Below are 21,710 nucleotides of genomic sequence, written 5' to 3' on the forward strand. Positions count from 1 at the left end.
AACCAGCTACAGACCAAGGCCTTTCGACTTAGAGGACCGCCTCCTGCTCCCTGCTTCCTCCCACTCCTCACTGCCTCCTCCTCAGCTCCCTTCCTAGTCATGCCTGCGGCTCTCTTCCCTCCTGTTGAGGCAAGATGGTATGTCTGGCAGCTGTTAACTCATTGCAGTTTATCAAACTGCTATCTACAATGTCCTAGGCATGGATGCAGAGCTGGGGGAGCTGTTCCTTCAGTAATGTCAGTACAAACCAGGACCAAAGTCAAAGAACTGGGCAAGGATACAGAAAGAAAGAAAAGGTTAAAAAGGAAAAGCCCTCCTCTTATATACCCTCCAGGTTTGGTTTTCATGGAAACCTGGTTCTGGTGGACAGAGAGGACAGGCTAAGACAGGCCCATTGCAGTAGATAGGGTGGGTCCTGCTATGGCCCACCACGATCTGGCAGGAAGCTGGAAGCCACATGGAGACCCCAGGGGCAGATCTTTCAGAGTTGAGGCTTTCTGGGAGAGCTCTTTTTCAACTCGCATTCCCAGGTGGGGAGAGCTGACTCTTTCAGACAAGTATGAGTGGTAATGCAGGTCTCAGGGCAAATGCTGAGTGCCCCAGCGGCCACTCCTTTCCGCCACTGGTGAGGAGGGAGCCTTGGCAGTAAGAGAAGCATGGATGGTGAGGGGTTGGCAGTGGCTGTGAGAAGCCCAGGATAATCTTTCTGTATATTTCTCTGAGAAGGATCACTGACAATAGCTCCTGGTGGCCCTCAGGCAGGTGTTGTAGTCAAAAGAACCCTGACTTTGGTCCCAATTAACTCCATCCATTCATTTGTTCATCCATTCATTCATTCATTGGTACTCTATGCCAGGTACTGGGCTTGTGCTGAAATCTCAGTTCATCGAAGATTCAAATGATTAATTGAAGCTGGACACAGAGGCTCACGCCTATAATCCCAGCACTTTGGGAGGCCAAGGCAGGCGGATCCCTAGGTAGAGAGATCGAGAACATCCTGGCCAAAATGGCGAAACCCCATGTCTACTAAAAATACAAAAAATTAGCTGGGTGTGGTGGCACGCACCTGTAATCCCAGTTACTCCAGAGGCTGAGGCAGGAGGATCACTTGAACCCGGGAGATGGAGGTTGCAGTGAGCTGAGATTGCACCACTGCACTCCATCCTGGTGACAGAGCAAGACTGCATCTCAAAATACAAAACAAAACAAAAACAAATGATGAACTGATTCAAAAGATTGAAATGATGTAGGTAGAGGACCTAGTCTAGAGTCTTAAAAAATATTCATTCCCTCTTCTAGTTCTCCAGAAAGAGGGCACCTCCCTCTAATCCTACACCCCACACCCCAGTGATCTCCTTAAACCAGAACGCATTTGCTCCTAGAAGATGCTATTTCATTGAAGTTGATGAAATGGGGAGCTGGAGAAAGAGGGGCCAATAGAGAAAGGGGTAGGTCTGAAAAAATGTAACAGGCCAGATAGAAATGCCTTAAAGTGGTGAAGTTTGAGAACTTCTCATGAGGCTGGTTGCTGGCAGGCAGATGGGGGAGAAGCAAATTCTCCCACAGGGTGTGTTTCTTAAAGTGATTGGAAATTTAAGAAGTAGGAGATGGGGGAGGGAGTGAATCTTTCTGTATCTTGATTGAAGATCAAAACAATTTCTCTTCTTGCAAATTCCCTTAGAAATACAGCCTCATAGGGATTGGGAAAGGAATTTATTTCTTCACAAAGCTTACCAAGCAGCCTGGTTGGGAGCCATCTGGCAGTTTTCCCAGCAGGAAAGTTATAGAAGAAGCAACAGTGCCCCCAAAGAAGCTGCAGCAAAAGACATAGGGACATAGGGAGATGGGTATGTGAGTTCCTGCCCCAAGGAACCCTACAGCCAAGGTGCTTTCCCAAGATGCAAACAGGCAGCTCTCGGAGCTCTCCCTCCAGCGGCTGAGGACCTGACCAGTCAAGGAGAATGGCCTAAAACTGTGCCACTCAAGTTGGGACAGCTAGGAGTTCATAAAACCCCAGAGAAGCATGGTGGGTCTAGAGAAACATTTTTATTCAAGGAGCTTTGGGGAGGCAGGGAAATTCAATTGAAATGAACATGAATGTTTGGTAAGATAAAACGCAAACTTTGCATGATTTTTTAACATCAAATGTGAGATTTTTGTCTTGAGTGGGCTGCTTTAGATTATGCCCCTTGATCACCAGGAGGTACACAATCATCCTTCTATCCCTTTCTGGTTATTTCTTAAAGAAAAATTTGAACCACCCCTCTTTTCAGAGCTAGATGTTTAAAGATTATTTTAGAGGTCATTGTGTCCATCCCTCACCTCTGGATAGCACTCTCAAACCTGACTACACACTAAAATCATCAAACAAAATCATCAATAAAAAGGATGCCAGGCACCATCTGCAGAGATTCTGACCTGGAGGGGAGCCTGATGTGGGTGTTTTCCAAAGCTCCTTGGTGGTTCTGATGTGTGGCCAGGGCTAAGAACCATTCCTTCTTTATTTAACTGAGTGTGGTGGCATGCACCTGTAGTCCTAGTTACTTGGGAGACTGAGGTGGGAGGATCACCTGAGCCTTGGAGGTTGAGGCTACAGTGAGCCATGATTGTGCTACTGCACTCCAACCTGGGAGATAGAGAGAGACCCTTTCTCAAAAATAAATAAATAAATAAAAGAGGGGGAGCGAGATAACCATCCCTCTTAAATAAAGGGCTGTACTGTCAAAAGCTTAGAGGTTTTGGGTCTGCTAAATCCCTACTTCTGTTTTGTCTCACAAATGTCAGGTATGCCCTCTCTTTTCTTTCCAAGCTGCCACCACCAACATTCCTACTAAAATAATCTTCCCTTCGATTTTTTGATAGATTAGGACATAGGGTCCTTCTTTCTACCCACCAACTAGTCTCTGGACAAACACCCAAGGCAAGTTCTTTCTAAGCATCTAGCATATGCCAGATATATGCTGGATACTTACAATTGTTTCAAAACCACCCACTGAGATAGGTGTTAGTCATCCCCACTCTACACATAAGGAATCTGAGGATCAAAAAAAATTAAGGAAATGTTCTAGATTTCTAGCATTCCAAACCATTCCATCTGACCCAAAATTCACTCCCTTTCCAAGACAACAATGATACATTGGCTTTCCTAAATAGATCCCTCTTTTTAAGAGGTTTTCTTTATCTTAAAAATTGTCTAACTATTGCTTTACCATAAGGACTATACACAGGCAAACAGACAATGGAAGAAACTAGAGTTAAAGAAATCTCACACATTACTAGGGGCCATTATTCTGGGTCGTCACTGAACTCTGAACTCCAATGGAACTATAATCCAAGTTCTTAGACCTTTGGATGGGCACATGGGGCATGTCATGCTTCTCACCTTGAAGAAATGTCCCCACCCATCCCAGGTAGAAGCTACCCTGTCTCCTTTGCTCAGGGGAATTCAAAATGATGCTACTGCTTAAGTGGTATTCTTGGTCAACTCTTCCCCCAACTCCAAACTTGATTCTTAAACTGCTAAGACTCAGGACATCTCTTCTGGGACGCTCTGTACTTGGCTCTTGGATGCTGACCTTTTCCATGACCCACTGTGATATGGTCTGGCTCTGTGCCCCATCCAAATCTTATTTTGAATTGTAGCTCCCACAATCCCCATGTGTTGTGGGAGGTATTTCATGGGAGGTGATTAAATCATAGGGTCAGTCCTCCCATGTTGTTCTTGTGACAGTGAGACAGTGAGTGAGTTCTCATGAGATCTGATAGTTTTATAAGGGCTTTTCCCCTTTTACTCAGGACTTCTCTCTCCTGCCACCACATGAAGAAGAACATGTTTGCTCCCTCTTTTGCCATGATTGTAAGTTTCCTGAGGCCTTCCCAGCCATGTGGAACTGTGAGCCAATTAAACTGTGAGTCTTTCCTTTATAAATTACCCAGTTTCAGGTATTTCTTCATAGCAGCATGAGAACAGACTAATATACCCTGTGTAAGTAAAATATTTTCGTATCTATCCCCTGAAGATATTTTTCCATAGCTGTAGACAGTTCTGCACCAACCCTTCCCTGTTCTCTTGCTCTTCTTGGGGATTTGATGATTCCAGTCACCAAAAGTCCTGCTGTACCCTTGGCTAGCTTCTCTCTGGTTTAAGTTACCAAAGTAGATTTACTAGTCTTTGGTAAAATCTAACTTCTTCACCTTTCATTTATTCAGCTAAGGGTTAGAATGGGCCTACTACAGACCAGCACTTGGCCAAGCACTGTGCTAACTTTTGAAGGCACAACGTCATTGCCTCTTTCCTCAGGGAGCTTCCAATCTATTAAAATAACCAAGAGTGGCTGCTGCCGAAGGGCCATCACATGGCAGCCTCTCTACTAGGAGGCTTTATTCTTTGTCTCATTTCATCCTCTTGATGGCTAACAAGGATATGGTTATTGTCCCCATTTTATGAATGAAGACACTGCGTCTCATTGATGCTTAAGCAATTAGCCCAAAGTCACAGAGCTAGTCAGTGGTAGGGCTGGAATTTGAGCATATAACTACATTCCAAGCCCATGCTTTTTCCTCTACACTGGAGATTCTATATAGCATAGTGGTTAGAAACTCAAACTCTGGGAACAGCCAGACTTAAGTTTAGAATCCCAACTTGGCTATTTAATTACTAGCCAATCTTGAACAAATTAATTAACTTTCCTGAACTTCGATTTCCTCATCTGTAAAAATAAGGTATGATAATACCTATCTCAGGGTTGTGGTGAGAATCTCAGAAATGGTAGCTGGTATTTTAGCTAACTTAGAGCTAAACTACTTTAGAGCTAATATCTAGGACTGGCATGTTAGAGCTAATATCTGGGTCTGTTCTCTCCTGCAGTCATGTAATTTCCTTAATAGCATCCTGGAAGCTGGTCTGTCTTATGTTGGTTTCTTCCAACAGCCCTCAGCACAGTCTGAGGGACACCATTAGTTCTTGGCTCATTTGCAGAACAAAGGTGAACATCACGTAGAGTCACTGAATGGTCAAATCCTCCAGCCTTCAGGTTTTAGGTTATCCCCTCTGCCTCCTTCTTTATTCAAGTATCTCTCCCTGAATGACCCTTGTTTCCTGACTCAAATACACTCATACCTTCTACAACGAGGTCTTCTGGAATCCATCATGTCATCATCATGTTAACAATATCAAGCAAGCAGTAAACACACAGTAAAAATAAGAGATGCTATCCATTAAAAGAGAGAGGTTGTTCTCTGTCTTCTTTTTAAACAGCTTATTGCTAAAAGGAAATTCTAAAACCCTCAGGCATCTTCTAGAACTTGGAAGTTGAGGTATTTCTCCTACTGCAGTTCAAAGAAAACAAGTATTTCTCCAGCTCCAACATCTTCATGGCTCTCATCCTTCTGGAAAGAGGACACTCTCCATGATGAGGACTTCTAATGACCCTTTGGTGCCAAAGGAATAGAGAAAAACATCTCTCTTGGAAGCTTTGGGACACCATTGTTGGGTGCCAATGTAGCCAAGACTTTCCATTGAAACATCAGACTAGGAAAAACTCCCTCGCTGGCATCAAGAGTTTTCAGGATTGTATAATATCGCCATGGTCATCTTTCTGCTGACCTCTGTGTATTCAATTCAAGAAATCTGGTTGGGTGGATTTTCAGTCATACCCTCTTGCCCTCCACCTTCCCTAAGTTATCTGGGATCAGAGGCTGGGTCATGAAAACAACGGTTGTTGAGTCTTGTGGGGGATGAGGAGGAAGGAAGGGGTTGGTGGCCACAAGAACGTCACCGTGTCTTTGCTGGTAGGAATTTGAGTCAGAAGGGACTTCATTTCTCCCAGACAGGGTGGGTCCAGCATCAGAGGCAATGAACTTTGCCTAGTGATTGTGGCTTAACCTGTACTTTTCTGGGTAGGGAGGAAATAGCAGTGGCCTGAACCCCTGGAAAGTCTTAAGGTTTTCCTGGCCTGGTTGGTGGTGGTTTTTCCAACCAGCATTGAGTACTGAAGACAGACAGACTCTGTGGGGAGCCAAAATTACAATTCCTTTCATAACCCTTTACTGACTGCCTACTAAGTGCCAACACATTGTGTGCCCAGCTGGGACAGGGGCTACAGAAATGCATGACATTTTCTCTCTCTTTAGTCTAGTGACTGCATAGTGCTGGCTAGACACCCCCTAGAAGATACTGGTGTCCTCCTTCACATGTAGACTCCCTCAGCAAGCAATCTGGTGGACATCAATATCTCATTCTTGGCTTCCCATGTTGAAGACAAGCTCTGCGGGCCTAGATCCAGGAACCAGGCAAACAAAGCAGCAGTGGTCAAAATGGAGGTAAAAACCTCCACTAAAGATTAGAGAAAGGAACTTTTGAACAGTGGGTGGTTCCCTGGAACTCTGCCTCCTGAGCTGGTCCCAATCATCCCTTCCCATCCTTCCTTCATCCCAGGCCTGCCTTGAAACCGGATGGATAGCTAAAGACCTGGTGCACATCTTACTGCTTTAGAAATGGCCAAAAACCCCATGGAGATACTGCCTTTTTAGTGGTGACTGGTTGGGAAGAATCCTGTCACTATTTGGTTCCCAGACTTTACTAACTTTCATTGTTAGTAAATGCAGAATTAGTCAGCATGCTGGAATTAAAAAAAATAAACATCTGTACCCAGTGGTGAATCTGTCCAGGCTATCTAGGCTCATTTAAAAGTGTTTCCCAGGCTCGGTTGCCAAGATCAGTGTCCTCCATTGAAAAGTGACTGCTTTCTGGCCTCAAAAATGACTAGAAAGTTATCCATGCGTTATTCATAAGCATTTTCACAGTAAGGCCATTCTGCTTCACTCATGAGGGCAGAGTTTGCTGCATCCAGATCTGCTTTATTATAAGCAGGTGTTATTCTTTGTGTCTCCAACACTTAGGATCATGCTTGACACATAGTATATACTCAAATTTATTTAATGGAAATGAAATATGGGTGGGCTGAGGAAGAGAACCCCTATACCCCAGCCCCCTCTCACCTTTGAACTCCCCTGCCCCCGAATTCAGGCAGATTGGGCAACAGTAATTAATTGAGTTTCATCTTAGTTGAGGCCAGCCCAACAGCAAGGTAGTCATTGCCCCTCCACTCTGCCAATCCTCTGTGCTAGAGTCAGAGGAAAGTGTGTGTACTTTGAAGTCATGTAGACCAAGGTTCAGATCCTTGTTTTGCCACTTACCAGCTGGTCACTTTATATCACTAAAACCCTAATTCCTTGGCTGAATGCAGGGTCAAAAAAAAAAAATTAATCCTGACAGAATGAGGTGATACAACAGAGGCAGGTTAGAGTCACTGCCGTCGCTATGAGCCGTGGTAACCAGTGTGAGCTTGCCGGCTAGAAGAATAGGAAAAAGCAGAGTGACTCAGTTAAGGGAAAACGCTGAGATGACGGGCTTTCTGCTGCTGCCGCAAGCAAAGGGACTCAGATACCAAGCAGTAGAAGCAGAAAAAGGCAAACAAGAAGAAGGAGGAACCCGAGTAGCTTTGTGGCTTCATGTCCAACCCTCCTGCCCTTTGCCTGTGTGACTGGAGCCAGTCCCACCACGGTCACGTTTCCTCCTGCAATGCCCGCAGGTCACAGCACCCATGGCCTCTTTTTGCCCTGAGTCTGCAGCGGGTCCCTTTTGTGCTTCCTTCCCCTCCAGTAGCCTCTCTCCTCTTGGCCACTCCCAGAAGTGGCGGGTGGGGGGTTACTCCTTCCCAGTGTTTTTTTATTCCTGTGGGGCTCACCCCAAAGTATTAAAAGTAGCTTTGAAAAAAAAAAAACTAATTCTAATGCAAAATATCTACTGTTATCATCGATAACATAAGTAAACCACCTAGTCTATATTAGGTGGTCAGAAAAGATTCATTCATTAGGTTTCATCTTTTTGAAATCTCTTCTTAAATTCTGAGAAGAATGGGTCCCTGACAAGGCCCTTTCTGACAGCTCTCATGCTAAGTCAACAGCTCAAACCTACTGGAGAAACCAAAAGCACCATCTGCCTCGACACCTCTAAATTCTTCAAACTCAAGTCATCTCAGGGTTTCTCAGTTGGTATTTTTTTAAGATAAAGGTGTTTCTTTGATGTTGACATAAGCCAGTTAACATACTTGAGGAGAGAACATTTAGGACACATGAGTTTATCTAAACTACCAAGATTCTGTGTGATCCACATTATAATGGTTCTCAAATGTTTTCTTCTAGCCTCTAAAGTCCAAATTCAGATTCATATGTCCAATGGTCTACATGTATCCCCAAGGGGATACCTGGCAGGCATCTTTAACGGCATATCCAAAACATAACTTTGGTTTTCTACCCAACTCGGTCCCACGTCACCTTTCCCATGTCAAGAAATGTTACCACCACCCACCCAGTTTCTCGAACTAAAATTCTAGGAATCATCCTTGACTTTTCCTAACTCCTCAAGCCTTGTCAGTTCTTTGTCTAAAATATAAGGTCTGCTCTTTCACTGCACCAGTCCAATCTGCCATTACCTCTTCTTGAGGCTGGGCTGAAGCCTCCCTGCTTCCACCCTGGCCTGCCTTCTCCACACAGCAGCCCCTCCTACATGCTTTTAAAATGTAAATTAGATCCCACGCAAATCAGTTCCCATGGCTTCTCCTGCTTGAAACATGTTGCTTTTTAAACATTTAGAATAGGCAGGGCAGGGTGGCTCATGCCTGTAATCCCAGCACTTTGAGGGGCCAAGGTAGGTGGATCACCTGAGTTAGGAGTTCAAGACCAACCTGACCAATATGATGAAACCCTGTCTCTATTAAAAATACAAAAAATTAGCTGGGCATGGTGGGGTGGTGGTATGCTCCTGTAGTCCCAGCTACCCAGGAGGCTGAGGCAGGAGAATGGCTTGAACTTGGGAGATGGAGGTTGCAGACAGCAGAGATCGTGCCACTGCACTGCAGCCTGGGCAACACAGCGAGACTCCTTTTCGATCTCCCAACCTCGTGATCCGCCCACCTCGGCCTCCCAAAGTGCTGGGATTACAGGCATGAGCCACCGCACCTGGCCAGGATTCCTTCTCAAACAAATAAACAAACAAACAATGACAACAGAAATTTAGAATAAAAACCAAATCATTTCCATTGCCGGAAAGTCCTTTCATGTTATAGCTCCTGCCCAGCTCTCTGACCTTGTCTTTCCCTGGCTTAGGAACGCCATGGCTGTGAAATGGGTAGGACAGAGTGAGCATCAGCTATGTGCCAGGTCAGGAGCCTCACACACATCACCTGATACAGTCCTTGCTACAACCCAGCAAGGTAAGTGTTATTAACTCGGAACTTGTTGTGAGCATCAAGTGGAAGTGGATGATGCTAGTGCATAAGTAGTGATCAACAAATGTTGGAGTCTCTGCCTTTCTTTTTGTTCCAGTGGTGGAGGCGGGCAGGACCTGTAGCCCAGAAAAGTCTACACTGCTTAGGGGTAGAATTGGAACCAGAGCCGGCTGTCCCTTGTCATGCATGCTCCCTTATCCACTAGCCTGATGACCTGTCTATAGGCAGAGCTGAGAAGGGTGAGTTCTGGCTCTCTGGGGGGACTTGTGGGTTGCTGAAGGAGTTAAGATGTCTCTCACCAAACCCTGGCACTCCCCATCCCTGCATCTGCCTTTGTGGCTTTAATGAGAAATCCAGGCGCTTCATAAGAGACTGTACAAATAACTTCTAGGGCGCCACTAACTCATTCAGCAGAAAGAGACCCAGGGCTGCCAATGTTTCAGGGAAGATAAGTGAGTGGAAAAAAGGTGATTTTTATAGCGTCAGGCGGACAGAAGGATTTGCGTGGTTGAGTGTGAGCTCCGCCCCTGCAGCAGTGCTGAAAAAACCAGGATCCGGGCTCCTCAGCCCCTCTTCACAATATTTGATTAGGAATTTGGGGCGGGACCCTGGTCTGGCACAGACGCGCACACTCTCAGTAGACTCTCTCACTCCTCTCTCTCTTCCTCTCTCACACGTTCTCCAACCCAAGGAGGCCAGACTGAGGGACGTGGTCACTCTCTGAAAGGTTCAACTCGAGGTAAGTGTAGTCGTTTTACTTCAGATTTGTCCCTAGCATTTCCTTAAAATAAGTAAAGGAAAAGTGGTAGGGGATAGGGGAGATGGGGAGGCAGGGAGGGTTCTTTCCTCCTTCTCCACATCTGGACCATGACCCCAGGGATGCTGGAGAGTGGCAAAGAGGGTGTCTAAGGGAGGGTTTCCAGCCCTGTACATTTCTCTTACAGTTCCTTTATGGGTGCTGAGGGGACCTCCAATTCTCAGGCATGAAAAAGCGAAGGACCTTCTGTCTAGGCAAGCTTCTTCCCTGCTACTCATAAATCGCACCACGCTGGGTATTTTGAAGGGTATTTTGAAGGGTATTTCAAGACCTGGATGTCCCTGCAATCTCTCTTATAGAGGGGTTTGGTACATAAATGCTATTATGGGAGAGGGGGAAGGTTTTGTGTAGAGTGTGTGTGTGTGTGTGTGTGTGTGTGTGTGTGTGTGGAGTGGAAGGGAGAGAATAAAAAGAAGTGTTGAGAACTGGCCATGTCCAGGGAGCTGTGGATTGAGGTGGGGATGCAATCCAGGTAAGGGGATGGCCTCTGGCTTGACCTTCTCCACTGATAGGAAGGAGAGATCTTTCTCTAGTGTGGAGATATGAAAGAACAGCAGTAGCTCCTAAGTAAACTTCCCCCAACTGATAGAGTAGCAGTCCTGGAAACTTTTGACCTTACAGAAACTCAGCACAGGAGGACCTCTAGCATTATGGGAAACAATGTAAGAGTATGCAACCCTGAAGCAACATTGCTAAGAGATGGGGTGGGGTAAGGAGAGGCACAAGATCCCCATCAAACCCTTTCAGCTACCATGGCTGTAAGAAGAGGCCGAAGTGGGAAGGGTGCACAGCCCCTAGAAAGCTGAGTCTGAAGGGGAAGGTGGCTCTTGTCTGCCAAGATGCCCAGTCTGAAAGAAGCAGAAATGGAGACAGAGGCTCACTGTGCCAGCCCTCCAGACAGCCACCTTGGTCCTGCAACAGCCCAGGGCTGTGCATGGAAAAATGCTCTGTTGGCAGCAGGCCGCTCCATTCGTCTTCTCTCCTGGCCAGAGCCAGGGACCAGCCAGCTTGCCCAGGCAGTGGGCAGTTGGGTCAGCTTCTCCAAAACACTGTGGCTCTTTGTCTGAGGCCTGAGGCTGCCTGTGGGTGAGCCAGGGTGTCTGCTTCTCTGCAGCCTAGGAACTGATGGGATGAAGTGGGCCCAAGGAAACAGTTTTGAGGGGACAGAGAGGTCTGGGATGGATGGTGGTCAGAAGGTAACTCTGTTGAGTGTCACAGTTGGGGTCTTTCCCATCAGTTCCCTGGATCTGATGATGTTGGCTTTTATACTCCTTTCTTTCTCCTATTTACAGTTGCCAACCCCAGTAGGCCCAACAGCAGTGTGAGGGCTGTATGTGACTCTTCCAGGCCAAGAAATGTTCTAAGGTTTCTCTGTCCAAGGGTGACACTCAGGAAGATGCCCACTGCCCACAGGAGTATGTCATGCATTGGCTATAGGTAACCAGGGTAGGGTACCCAGGCCACTCCTAGTCTCTTACCTTCCATACCTTTAGCTTCCCTCTCAGATGACATCAGACCCCACATTTCCTCTTCAGTCTGCCCTGTTCCTATCTCATTAGCATAACAGGCCCAAAAGCAACAGGCTACCAGCAATGTGGGGACGTAGACACGGAGCCTGGTCATCTAGGTGTCATCGCTGGGAGCAGGTAGCTTGGGAAAGGAGAGGGGAATGTCAGGATCCCACCTCAAGTCCCTTTCCCTTGAGCATACACAAGAATTTCCAATCTCTAGTTCTTCTTTTGGTGTCCCTCATTCATTTCTCTTGGCCCCACATGGCTCTTGCATGATGCCCATGGTACAGCATGAGAAGTGCTAAAACCTTATTAGGCACCATGGAAGAGAGAAGCAGAATAACTCAGACTCCACATACTGAGTACCTGCTTTAGAAGACAAGTGCCGCACCCAGTGCCAGGGTCCCCAGTCTGGAAAGGATTTGTAACTGCTGTATGAAGACCCTGTCCCAGCCAAGTTGCATGTGTAGCCACAAACTGCTAACCAGTGAGTTTCCTCACTCAGCAGACTGTTACAGATGATGGCACTTCAGAGGGCAACCTGAGCCTTGTGGTGGCTGCAGAGGGACCACATTCCTCCCCAGACACTCAAGACCAAAAACTCCCAGCCTGCCCAAGAGACCAAAAGATTTTCCAGATGTAGTTCAGCTCTTCCCCTTTGATGTGTCAAGCGGCTTCTGGAGGTCTCCCATAGACATGGAAAGGGCTTTCTCCTTGGACTCTTAGAAAGATACGATTTCCCTGGAACATCCAAACTGGATTTGGGTTCAGATCTCATCCCACTACTATCCTCACCACCACACCACAAACACAGGGATTGCTGTCAGCTTTTCAGCTTTCCCACAGGACTTTCAGGGTGCTAGAGGCACCTAAGAATCTGCCCCTCCAAAAAACATGCAGCCCTTTCCCACAGGACTTTCAGGGTGCTAGAGGCACCTAAGAATCTGCCCCTCCAAAAAACATGCAGCCCTTCCCACTCAAAGACTCTGTCTGTGACTCTATGACCAGGGGAAAATGCACTTAACTCACCCCAAATAGCCATGGTCCGGCTGGACCAAGTGCAGAACCAGACTGGGAGGAGGCACCAAAGAAGCAAGAGCAAGGCTCCTGCTCTCAGATGTTTGACACTGAAGTCAGCTTTGCATAGCTCAAAGCCTAAGGCTTGCCTTCTCTGCCTCACTGCCTCTGTGGAGTCTCATTCATTCTGGCTTGCTCTGTTCTCTCCCTCTTCTTGCAGAGACAAAATGCAGTGGACCTCCCTCCTGCTGCTGGCAGGGCTCTTCTCCCTCTCCCAGGCCCAGTATGATGATGACCCTCATTGGTGGTTCCACTACCTCCGCAGCCAGCAGTCCACCTACTACGATCCCTATGACCCTTACCCATATGAGACCTACGAGCCTTACCCCTATGGGGTGGACGAAGGGCCAGCATATACCTATGGCTCTCCATCCCCTCCAGATCCCCGCGACTGCCCCCAGGAGTGCGACTGCCCACCCAACTTCCCCACAGCCATGTACTGTGACAATCGCAACCTCAAGTATCTGCCCTTCGTTCCCTCCCGCATGAAGTATGTGTACTTCCAGAACAACCAGATCACCTCCATCCAGGAAGGTGTCTTTGACAATGCCACGGGGCTGCTCTGGATTGCTCTCCATGGCAACCAGATCACCAGTGATAAGGTGGGCAAGAAGGTCTTCTCCAAGCTGAGGCACCTGGAGAGGTTGTACCTGGACCACAACAACCTGACCCGGATGCCTGGTCCCCTGCCTCGATCCCTGAGAGAGCTCCATCTCGACCATAACCAGATCTCACGGGTCCCTAACAATGCTCTGGAGGGGCTGGAGAACCTCACAGCCTTGTACCTCCACCACAATGAGATCCAGGAGGTGGGCAGTTCCATGAGGGGCCTCCGGTCACTGATCTTGCTGGACCTGAGTTATAACCACCTTCGGAGGGTGCCTGATGGGCTGCCCTCAGCTCTTGAGCAGCTGTACATGGAGCACAACAACGTCTACACTGTCCCCGATAGCTACTTCCGGGGGGCACCCAAGCTGCTGTATGTGCGGCTGTCCCACAACAGTCTAACCAACAATGGCCTGGCCTCCAACACCTTCAATTCCAGCAGCCTCCTTGAGCTAGACCTCTCCTACAACCAGCTGCAGAAGATTCCCCCAGTCAACACCAACCTGGAGAACCTCTACCTCCAAGGCAATAGGATCAATGGTGAGACCTTGGCAAAGGGAGGCGGGGACTGGCTGTGTATTTCACTTGAAAGGCACTATTCTGAGTGCTAGTGGCAAAACAAAAGAAATAGAAGTAGGGGAACCAGACAACACAAATGAAGCAACCTGACAACCAAGCCACACCCCTGTACAAAAGAGAATACACTTATACTAAATAGCAGTGCTAAGACAATTCAGTGGGGAGTGGGTCGGTACAGAAGAAGACTTTCCAGGAGAGGTAAGTTTCATTCCAGGTCTTCAGAGATAAGCGGGCATGGGTTGGAGGGATGCAGGATGAAGCCATTCTGGGACGGAGGCTTGCCACAAAGGAGCCAGCCATTTTCACAAGTCACCTGTCAATGTAGGGGACAGCTGGGAAATTGCATTTGTCTGAGAGGAAGGGGTCATGTGTCGAGGAGCAGTAAGAGATGAGTCCGGAGAAGTTTAGGAGGGAATAGTTCAAAGGGAGGGAGATTTAAGTTTCTGTCTTGGGAGAATGGTGAGTTGAAGGCTGGTACTTACTCACTGTCCCAGAAGAGGATGAGCTCTCTTTTTCCACTTGATCTACTCTTGTGTCTACAGCCTGGTCTTGTGTTTTGGTGTTTATTTGTTTTTTAAACATAACAGTTGGTGGACAAAAATGTGCAGCCTTTCAGAGCCGAATGCAGCACTTGTTCTGGTCAGTTCTTCCTGGAGTACAAGGAGCCCCTGGTGGCAGGGCAGAGATCCTTCCTAGGGTAACATGAGCCTGACTAACACCAAGCCTAGGACACCGGGCTTCCTGTTTCATAAGCACTTCCCTGCAATGCCCAAAGGAAAAAAAAAAAAAAAAAGACTGCCTCCCTGACTCTAAGAAATGTTCATTTCAGATGGAATTATCTAGCTGATTTTCAGCTCCCTTTCGTCTTAGGATCTTGTATTCAGAACATGCTTACATTACCCCAGGGCCTCTGATGTCTTAATCCCAGCTGGAAGGTACTGAGCCAGCACTTAACCTCCCTTCCTCTGTCAGCAAAGTCCTCTTCCTTCTGGTGAAGGGAGGACTCATTAGCAACCACTGGCAAAGGGCTTTGAAGTGGAGCCTGCTGAGATAGAACAGCATCATCAAAGTGCTGAGAAGGACTGAGTCGTCATCCTCTCCCTCTCATTCCTTTCTCCCCCTGTGCTCAGGGAACAGATCAGTCATTGAGCAAGATGTTAACAAGCTGGACAGCCCTCTGAGTGAAAGAGGCACCAACCCCAAAGGGCAATTTGGGAGTTGACAGTTGGGTGGGCAAAGCAAAGAGGCATCTGTCTGGACCTTTAGTTTGAAGTGCCTGACACCATCATGTACAGCCTAAACCCTTTTTTATAAAACCTCTCTTTCTTTGGGGTCTTCTTTATTCCCAAGGTGGGGGTTGAGGGGTCCTCTAAGACATCTTGAATATGTTGCATGCGGCAGACGTTTGACATTTCCTTGTGACTGTCTATCATCACACCAGCAGTTACCGCTACTTACCTGCCACACACTCTGAATCCAGGAGCAGTCACATCAGAAATGTCATGCCATATGCTGTGCTTCATCCAAGTTTGACCTTGAAACTGTGACAGCAAAGAGCAGCTGTCATGGGAAAGAATCTCTTAGCACCTACCCATACAATCAGAGAAAGTTAGGGTGGAAAAGGCTTCATCACAGCCTCTTATCATCGTTCTGCCTTCATGCAGAACCACATCTGCCACTCAAATGGGAGGTGGACCACCTCTTCCAGATGCTCGTCAGAAAATAAAATTAGTGCAATTTCCTAAGATCCTGCAAAAAAATTTTCTGTTCAGTCAAACAACCCCAAAATTTTCAGTGTCTACTCCTAAATTAATTCTTGTGGAATTTAAGTCCAAGATCCATGACTAGGTGTTATTCAGTCTTTCTCAGCCTTCTTTTTAGACAAAAGAACACCAATGCTTTGTTTTCCTTAAAGCAGTGAATTAATATATGTAAAGTGCTTTGTCCAGGGCCTGGCATAGAATTTAAAAACTAATGATAGCTATTATTATTAGCCTTTCTTCTCATTGCCACTTTAAAGTTGACAGGCAGTTTTTGTTGTTGTTTTGGGGAAAGAGAGACGCAGAGAAGGTAAAGCCATCTCTAAAGGTCCCCCAGACAATGTAGACTAGAACCGTGACCTAAAGGGCCTAGAGCCAGGCATCTCTGACTAAGAATGGTGAGGAATATCTCTCTGATGCAGACCACTAGCAGGAAAACAGCTCCCCAAGCTCAGCCCCTTCCCCTACAGCAAACGTGAGGGACATCTCCCTGCAAACCAGTCAGGGACTTGGGGATGGGGGGGTGGGTGGAGGTGGGATTGAAACAATCTTCTGAGAGAGGAGCTAAAAGAAGAACAGAAGCTCAGGGGTGCACAGGGGAATCAGACGTGGTCCTCTCTTCCCCACTTCCCTCTTCCATCGGTATCTCCCTCAGTTTTTCCAGCCTGGCAAGAACACAGCTCGGAATGTTATTCGGAAGCTTTGAGATCCAGTGGAGTAGGGCGGGTGCACCAGTAGGAATTTGGAAAGACTTATGTCAGTATTTAATTTGGGCTAGAAAAATGTCCTCCAGTGCCTCCACGCAGAAGCCTGTCCTATTCATGGGATTGGGGAAGACGGTGAGAGGGGGGAAGGGGGAGGGGGCGGGGGAAAGGGGAGGGGGCTGGGAAGGGGAGGGGGATGGGCAGGGGGAAGGGGGCGGGGTGCGGCTCACAGTACCCAGTGTGTGGCTAGAATCCATATACACTGTGTGTCTAGCTCCCCACAAGTATGTCCCATATTTACCTATCCACAGCTGGGATCCGGAATTTTAGCAGACAGTCTGAGGACTCCAGGCTGGGAGAGAATCTATCACAGAGCCTGCAGTTCCATCCTAAATAGGGCGGGAAGTGATACTTAAGCTGGGCCACTTTGCTGCTTCTCCTCACCCCACTGCTCTGCTTGTACACAGACAACATAGACCCAGCCCGGTCTAGGCTTTGCCCCCAACCTGCCCACTCAGAGGCCACTTAGTCTAGTCCTTGGGACCAGAAAGGAAACATCCAAAAGCATTCCAGAAATTCTGCCCCACTGGGAGTATTTTCCAAAGACAGGTATTTCCCAGTTTCCGCTGCTTTTCTCAGTGTCTTAATTTTCTTTGGGCCTAGATTTTCTGTGTTATGTCTGCAGTAGAAGTTAATTTGCTGCAACCTCACCTCATCTCATCTTGGTCTGTGCTTAACAGAGACTGAAAACCATTGAAAACGCTGATTTAAAAACACTTTTTTTATCAGCCTCTTAAATTCTTCATACTGTCTTTCTTGGAACTGTCTTCTTCATAGCTATAACCTCCCGCAATGGGAGCCCTCATGGTCACCCCTAAGAATAGAGTTGGAAAAGCCCCCTCCCTCTCCTGTTGCCTGGCCCCAGATTGACACACCTCCTGACCACTGCTGCAAGCCGAGGGACGCCTCTGGTACAAAAACGGCATGTCCCAGCTCTGGGTCTACCCAAGTGTTACAGCTGCTAGGGATGTGTCCATGGACAATCCTAACCTCAAGACCCAAAGGGTAACTTTATTCAAACCCCCTTTGCAGGGAATGATGACAGGAGCAAGTTTCCTGAAAGCCTCATTCACCATGGTAAAGACAGCCCTACAAGGCTTCCTCAGCTTTCAGTGGTGACTTTTGCTGTCTCTGCTGGAGTGTTGGCTGAGTTCCTGGCTTTTCCTTTCAAGTTACTGACCCAGTAGACTGGAGGCAGAGTAGTTGATTTGTCGAAGAGGACAACTAGAGGGAGAACAGGGTTAATAGCAACAGAAAGATTTATGCTAAAACCAAGCAAGCGGAACTGTTGTCGCTATTAGAATTCTACGGTTTAGGGGAAAATCTTAGGAGACTTCTTCTGAGGTTTAAGAGGGAGTAGATTGTAATCATATTAAATGCAGGAGGCAGGGAAATTATTTATTTGACTTTTGAGGTCCCTAGCAGCCCCAGTGCTCTATGAGTCCCCAGCTTCCTTTAAACTCAGAGCCTTGCTCACTGTTCTGGCAGTATTTAGAATGGAGACGTGCAACCCCCTCAAAGCCCTGACACACAAAGACACTTGTCTCTCAGCCCAGGCTTTCTCTCTTTAATTTCCTGCCACTTTTTCTATCTGCAAAGTAGCAGGAGATATTTAAGATTTAAGTCCCTCCATTTCCCCAGTCTTCTTTCTCACAGCAATTCAGCAAATCCCTCCCTCTCCAAAAGCAATCAAGTACTTCAAGGTGTCTACAGTTGGTCTTGGCTACCCTCTGCTTCCCACTGCTGCCCACAGCTTTCCCCCCATGCTCCCCCACCCCGCCGAAAGAAAGAAAGAAAGAGAGAAAGAAAGAAAGAAAGAAAGAAAGAAAGAAAGAAAGAAAGAAAGAAAGAGAGAGAGAGAGAGAGAAAGAAAGAAAGAGAGAGAGAGAAAGAAAGAGAAAGAGAGAGAAAAAAGGTCCCGGAGGGAAGGACACTTAAGAACATTCCTGGGCTTGCAGAATAAAGTTCAGGTTGGTGGTTAGGTGAGCTGCAGACGCAGGCACAGTCCTCACTCTGTCCCTAGTTCTGCCCCTAGTGGCGTCAGTCAGTATGACTCCAGTCCTGGAAAACATCGGCCCTCCTCCCGCACGTTCCATTCCTTTTATCTGAACTGCTTCACAGAGGCAAATCTCACAGAGGCAAATCTCACAGAGGCAAATCTCACAGAGGCAAATCTCACAGAGGCAAATCTCACGGTGGCTTCGGGTTCGTAATCTGGGCTTCTCTCCCCGACCTGTGCTCCTCTTGTCCCCACAGAGTTCTCCATCAGCAGCTTCTGCACCGTGGTGGACGTGGTGAACTTCTCCAAGCTGCAGGTGCTGCGCCTGGACGGGAACGAGATCAAGCGCAGCGCCATGCCTGCCGACGCGCCCCTCTGCCTGCGCCTCGCCAGCCTCATCGAGATCTGAGCAGCCCTGGCACCGGGTACTGGGCAGACAAACAGCCCCCGTGGCATTTGGCTTGATGGTTTGGTTTGGCTTTTGCTGGAAGGTCCAGGATGGACCATGGGACGGAAGTCCACGGGCTCCCTCTGTAGTCTTCTTTCCTGTAGGTGGGGTTGCGGGGGGATCAGGGACAGGCAGCCTTTTGCTGAGGACACAGGCAGAAGCTCACTCTTTTCCAGGGACAGAAGTGGTGGTAGATGGAAAGATCCCTGGATGTTCCGACCCCATAAATCTCACGACTCTTAAGTTCTTCCCAATGATCTGAGGTCATGGAACTTCAAAAGTGGAATGGGCAACAGTATATAACCATACTTTTCTAACAATTCCTCGCTGGCTGTGAGCAGCACTTGACAGTTCTCCTCTGTGCTGGGCTGGTCATGCAGTTACTCTGGGCTCCCATTTGTTGCTTCTCAAAATATACCTCTTGCCCAGCTGCCTCTTCTGAAATTCACTTCACCCACCCCACTTTCCTCCACAGATGCCTCTTCTGTGCCTTAAGCAGAGTCAGAGACCCCAAGGCATGTGAGCATCTGCCCAGCAACCTGTGGAGACAACCCACACTTTTGTCTGAGGGTGAAAGGACACCAGGAGTCACTTCTGTACCTCCCTAACCTCAGCCCTGGAAAGCCACCAGATTGGAGGTCACCAGCATGATGATAATATTCATGACCTGATGTGGGAGGAGACAGCCAACCTCAGGCTTAGATCAATGTATAGGGCTATATTTTGGCAGCTGGGTAGCTCTTTGAAGGTGGATAAGACCAGCAGAGGAAAGGCCAGACTTTGCTTATCATCAGCATCTGCAATGGGGCAAACACACCTCAAATTGGCTGAGTTAAGAAAGCAGCCCCAGGAGTTCCACTCTTGCCCAGCACTTTCTGCATTCCAAACAGCACCCTACCTGGGTTTTTATCCACAAAGTTAGAGGCCACATGGTTTTTAAAGCATGAGAAACATAGTTTGTCCTCTCCTTTTATCCAAGCAGGAAGATTCTATATCCTGATGGTAGAGACAGACTCCAGGCAGCCCTGGACTTGCTAGCCCAAAGAAGGAGGATGTGGTTAATCTGTATTACGTGGTTTGTCCTAAGGCCATAGTTAAAGAGTACCAGCTCTGGCTGGGGTCCATGAAGCCCAGGCCAAGCAGCCAAATCTTGCCTGTGCTGGGCATAAAACCCTCCGCTTTCATATCTCTGAGCTACATCCCCATTAGTGAAGATGGCTTTTGCTTTAGAGTTTGGCTGGGGAGCACTTAGTTCTTCCCATTGCAAAAGGTAATGTTGCCTGGGGCTTAACCCACCTGCCCTTTTGGGCACTGTCGGGATGAAGCCATCTGGGCAGTCAGGGGCAAGGACTGGTGGAGGAGAGTTAGCCCAAGTCTGGGCTCTGCCCAGATGCCATCACATCCCTGATACTGTGTGTGCTTTGAATCACCTTCCCTGAGAAAGGAAGAGGGGATCTTTGGACTATGTTCTTGGCTCCAGACCTGGAATCCACAAAAGCCAAACCAGCTCATTTCAACAAAGGAGCTCTGATGCGAGGGGTAAGGCTGCCCCCTGCCCCCAGGCTCTTCAGAAAGCATCTGCATGTGAACACCATCATGCCTTTATAAAGGATCCTTTTCACAGGAAAAGCATGAGTGGTGGCTAACCTGACCAATAAAGTTATTTTATGATTGCATCTGCAAGAGTGGAGTCATTTAAAGTAGACTGCAGGAAGGTTACTTTAGGAGGACCTGGTGAGGTCGCAGGTCACATAGACCTTGGACTGATGAGCCCTCTTTCTCATCTATTCTGTTGGGGCAGATGAAGCTAAGAGGGAAAAAAAAGAAAAAAAAAAAGTCACTTATATAAAAGCTCTACTTAGCAAACTGTGTTCTGGAAGTTCTTCTTTAAGTCTAACTTCAATCCTCTCTACACATTCCCTTCCATATGGTCCCCAAGAGATACAGAATAACTGGGTTTTTTGTTTGTTTATTTGTTTGTTTGTTTGTTTTGTTTTGTTTTGTTTTTCCCAACCCTTTCCACCATCCTCTCTTGCCAAGCCGGTAATTCTAGATCTGGCTGGTCCTGGGTATTGTTGTCTTAACTGCTCCTGCCCTCTAGTGGCAACTGTGCAGATCTGAGGGCAGCCAAACCTGCCAAAGCCCACTGGCCCTGGAAGAGGAAAACAAGCCTTTACCCTCATTTGTTTTCTCATTCAACCTCTGTTCATATCTTGAAAGCCTTTAGGTGCCCGATGTTGTGATAAGTGCTTAGCAAATGTCACGTAAGTTAGGAGGGCAGACTAGGCTTGTGCCTTCGGAACAATCCACTATTTTCTGATAGGGAAATAACAACTGATATTTATTGGGCACTGAAATCTGTACCAAGCATATTGCAAATGTCACAACTCCATCTTAAGCCAAAGTAAACTAATTTGACTATAATTCTCTGACGTGAGAGTTAGGCAGGAATGCTAGTGTGTGAAACTACCAGAAAGAAGTCATAGCTCTAACCACAGTCCTCTCTTCAAGGAGAGCAGATGAGGCCCCTTTGCCTTGGATCTCCAGTAGAGGAAGATGCCATGTGGAGGAGACAGAGACATGGCACCTAGGGCAGGAATTATCCAACTATAAGGAGGAATCCTCTGCCTCTCCATTTTTGCTTCTTAGCAGCTCCCATGAGCATCCCAGCCAAGACAGAGCAGGAAGAGGAATGGGAGTCAGCCCTGCTGCAAGGCTTCCCTTGTTTCTAAACCCAGTGCTTTGCAAGAAACAGAGTAGCAAGAATAGACAGTCCCTCAGGCTCAGTTGACTCTTTTTCTTTAGGCTGCCATTTGATCAGTCTTATTATGTGCTGAGGGCTTTACTTATTTAGTATTC

At 47.4% G+C, this 21,710-nt stretch overlaps 1 protein-coding gene and 1 pseudogene across 2 annotated transcripts; both read left to right on the plus strand.

Moving 5' to 3' along the window:
- Positions 1 to 7,321: 7,321 nt before the first annotated feature.
- LOC119619766 (small EDRK-rich factor 2-like) lies at positions 7,322 to 7,500 on the plus strand (annotated as a pseudogene).
- A 2,352-nt stretch (positions 7,501 to 9,852) lies between these two features.
- On the plus strand, positions 9,853 to 20,527 carry FMOD (fibromodulin). Of its 2 annotated transcripts, XM_007988884.3 has the most exons (4): positions 9,853 to 10,029; positions 12,856 to 13,841; positions 18,661 to 18,828; positions 19,327 to 20,527. In XM_007988884.3, the coding sequence occupies exons 2-3, from the start codon at positions 12,863 to 12,865 to the stop codon at positions 18,810 to 18,812; spliced, it is 1,131 nt and encodes a 376-aa protein (XP_007987075.1). In that variant the 5' UTR covers positions 9,853 to 10,029; positions 12,856 to 12,862; the 3' UTR covers positions 18,813 to 18,828; positions 19,327 to 20,527. The 2 variants fall into 2 exon arrangements, with proteins under 2 accessions (XP_007987075.1, XP_007987074.1); XM_007988883.3 differs by having other exon boundaries at positions 9,856 to 10,029; positions 18,661 to 20,527.
- Positions 20,528 to 21,710: the final 1,183 nt, after the last annotated feature.

The sequence above is a fragment of the Chlorocebus sabaeus genome, chromosome 25, assembly GCF_047675955.1.
Source record: "Chlorocebus sabaeus isolate Y175 chromosome 25, mChlSab1.0.hap1, whole genome shotgun sequence".
Classification (NCBI taxonomy): domain Eukaryota; kingdom Metazoa; phylum Chordata; class Mammalia; order Primates; family Cercopithecidae; genus Chlorocebus; species Chlorocebus sabaeus.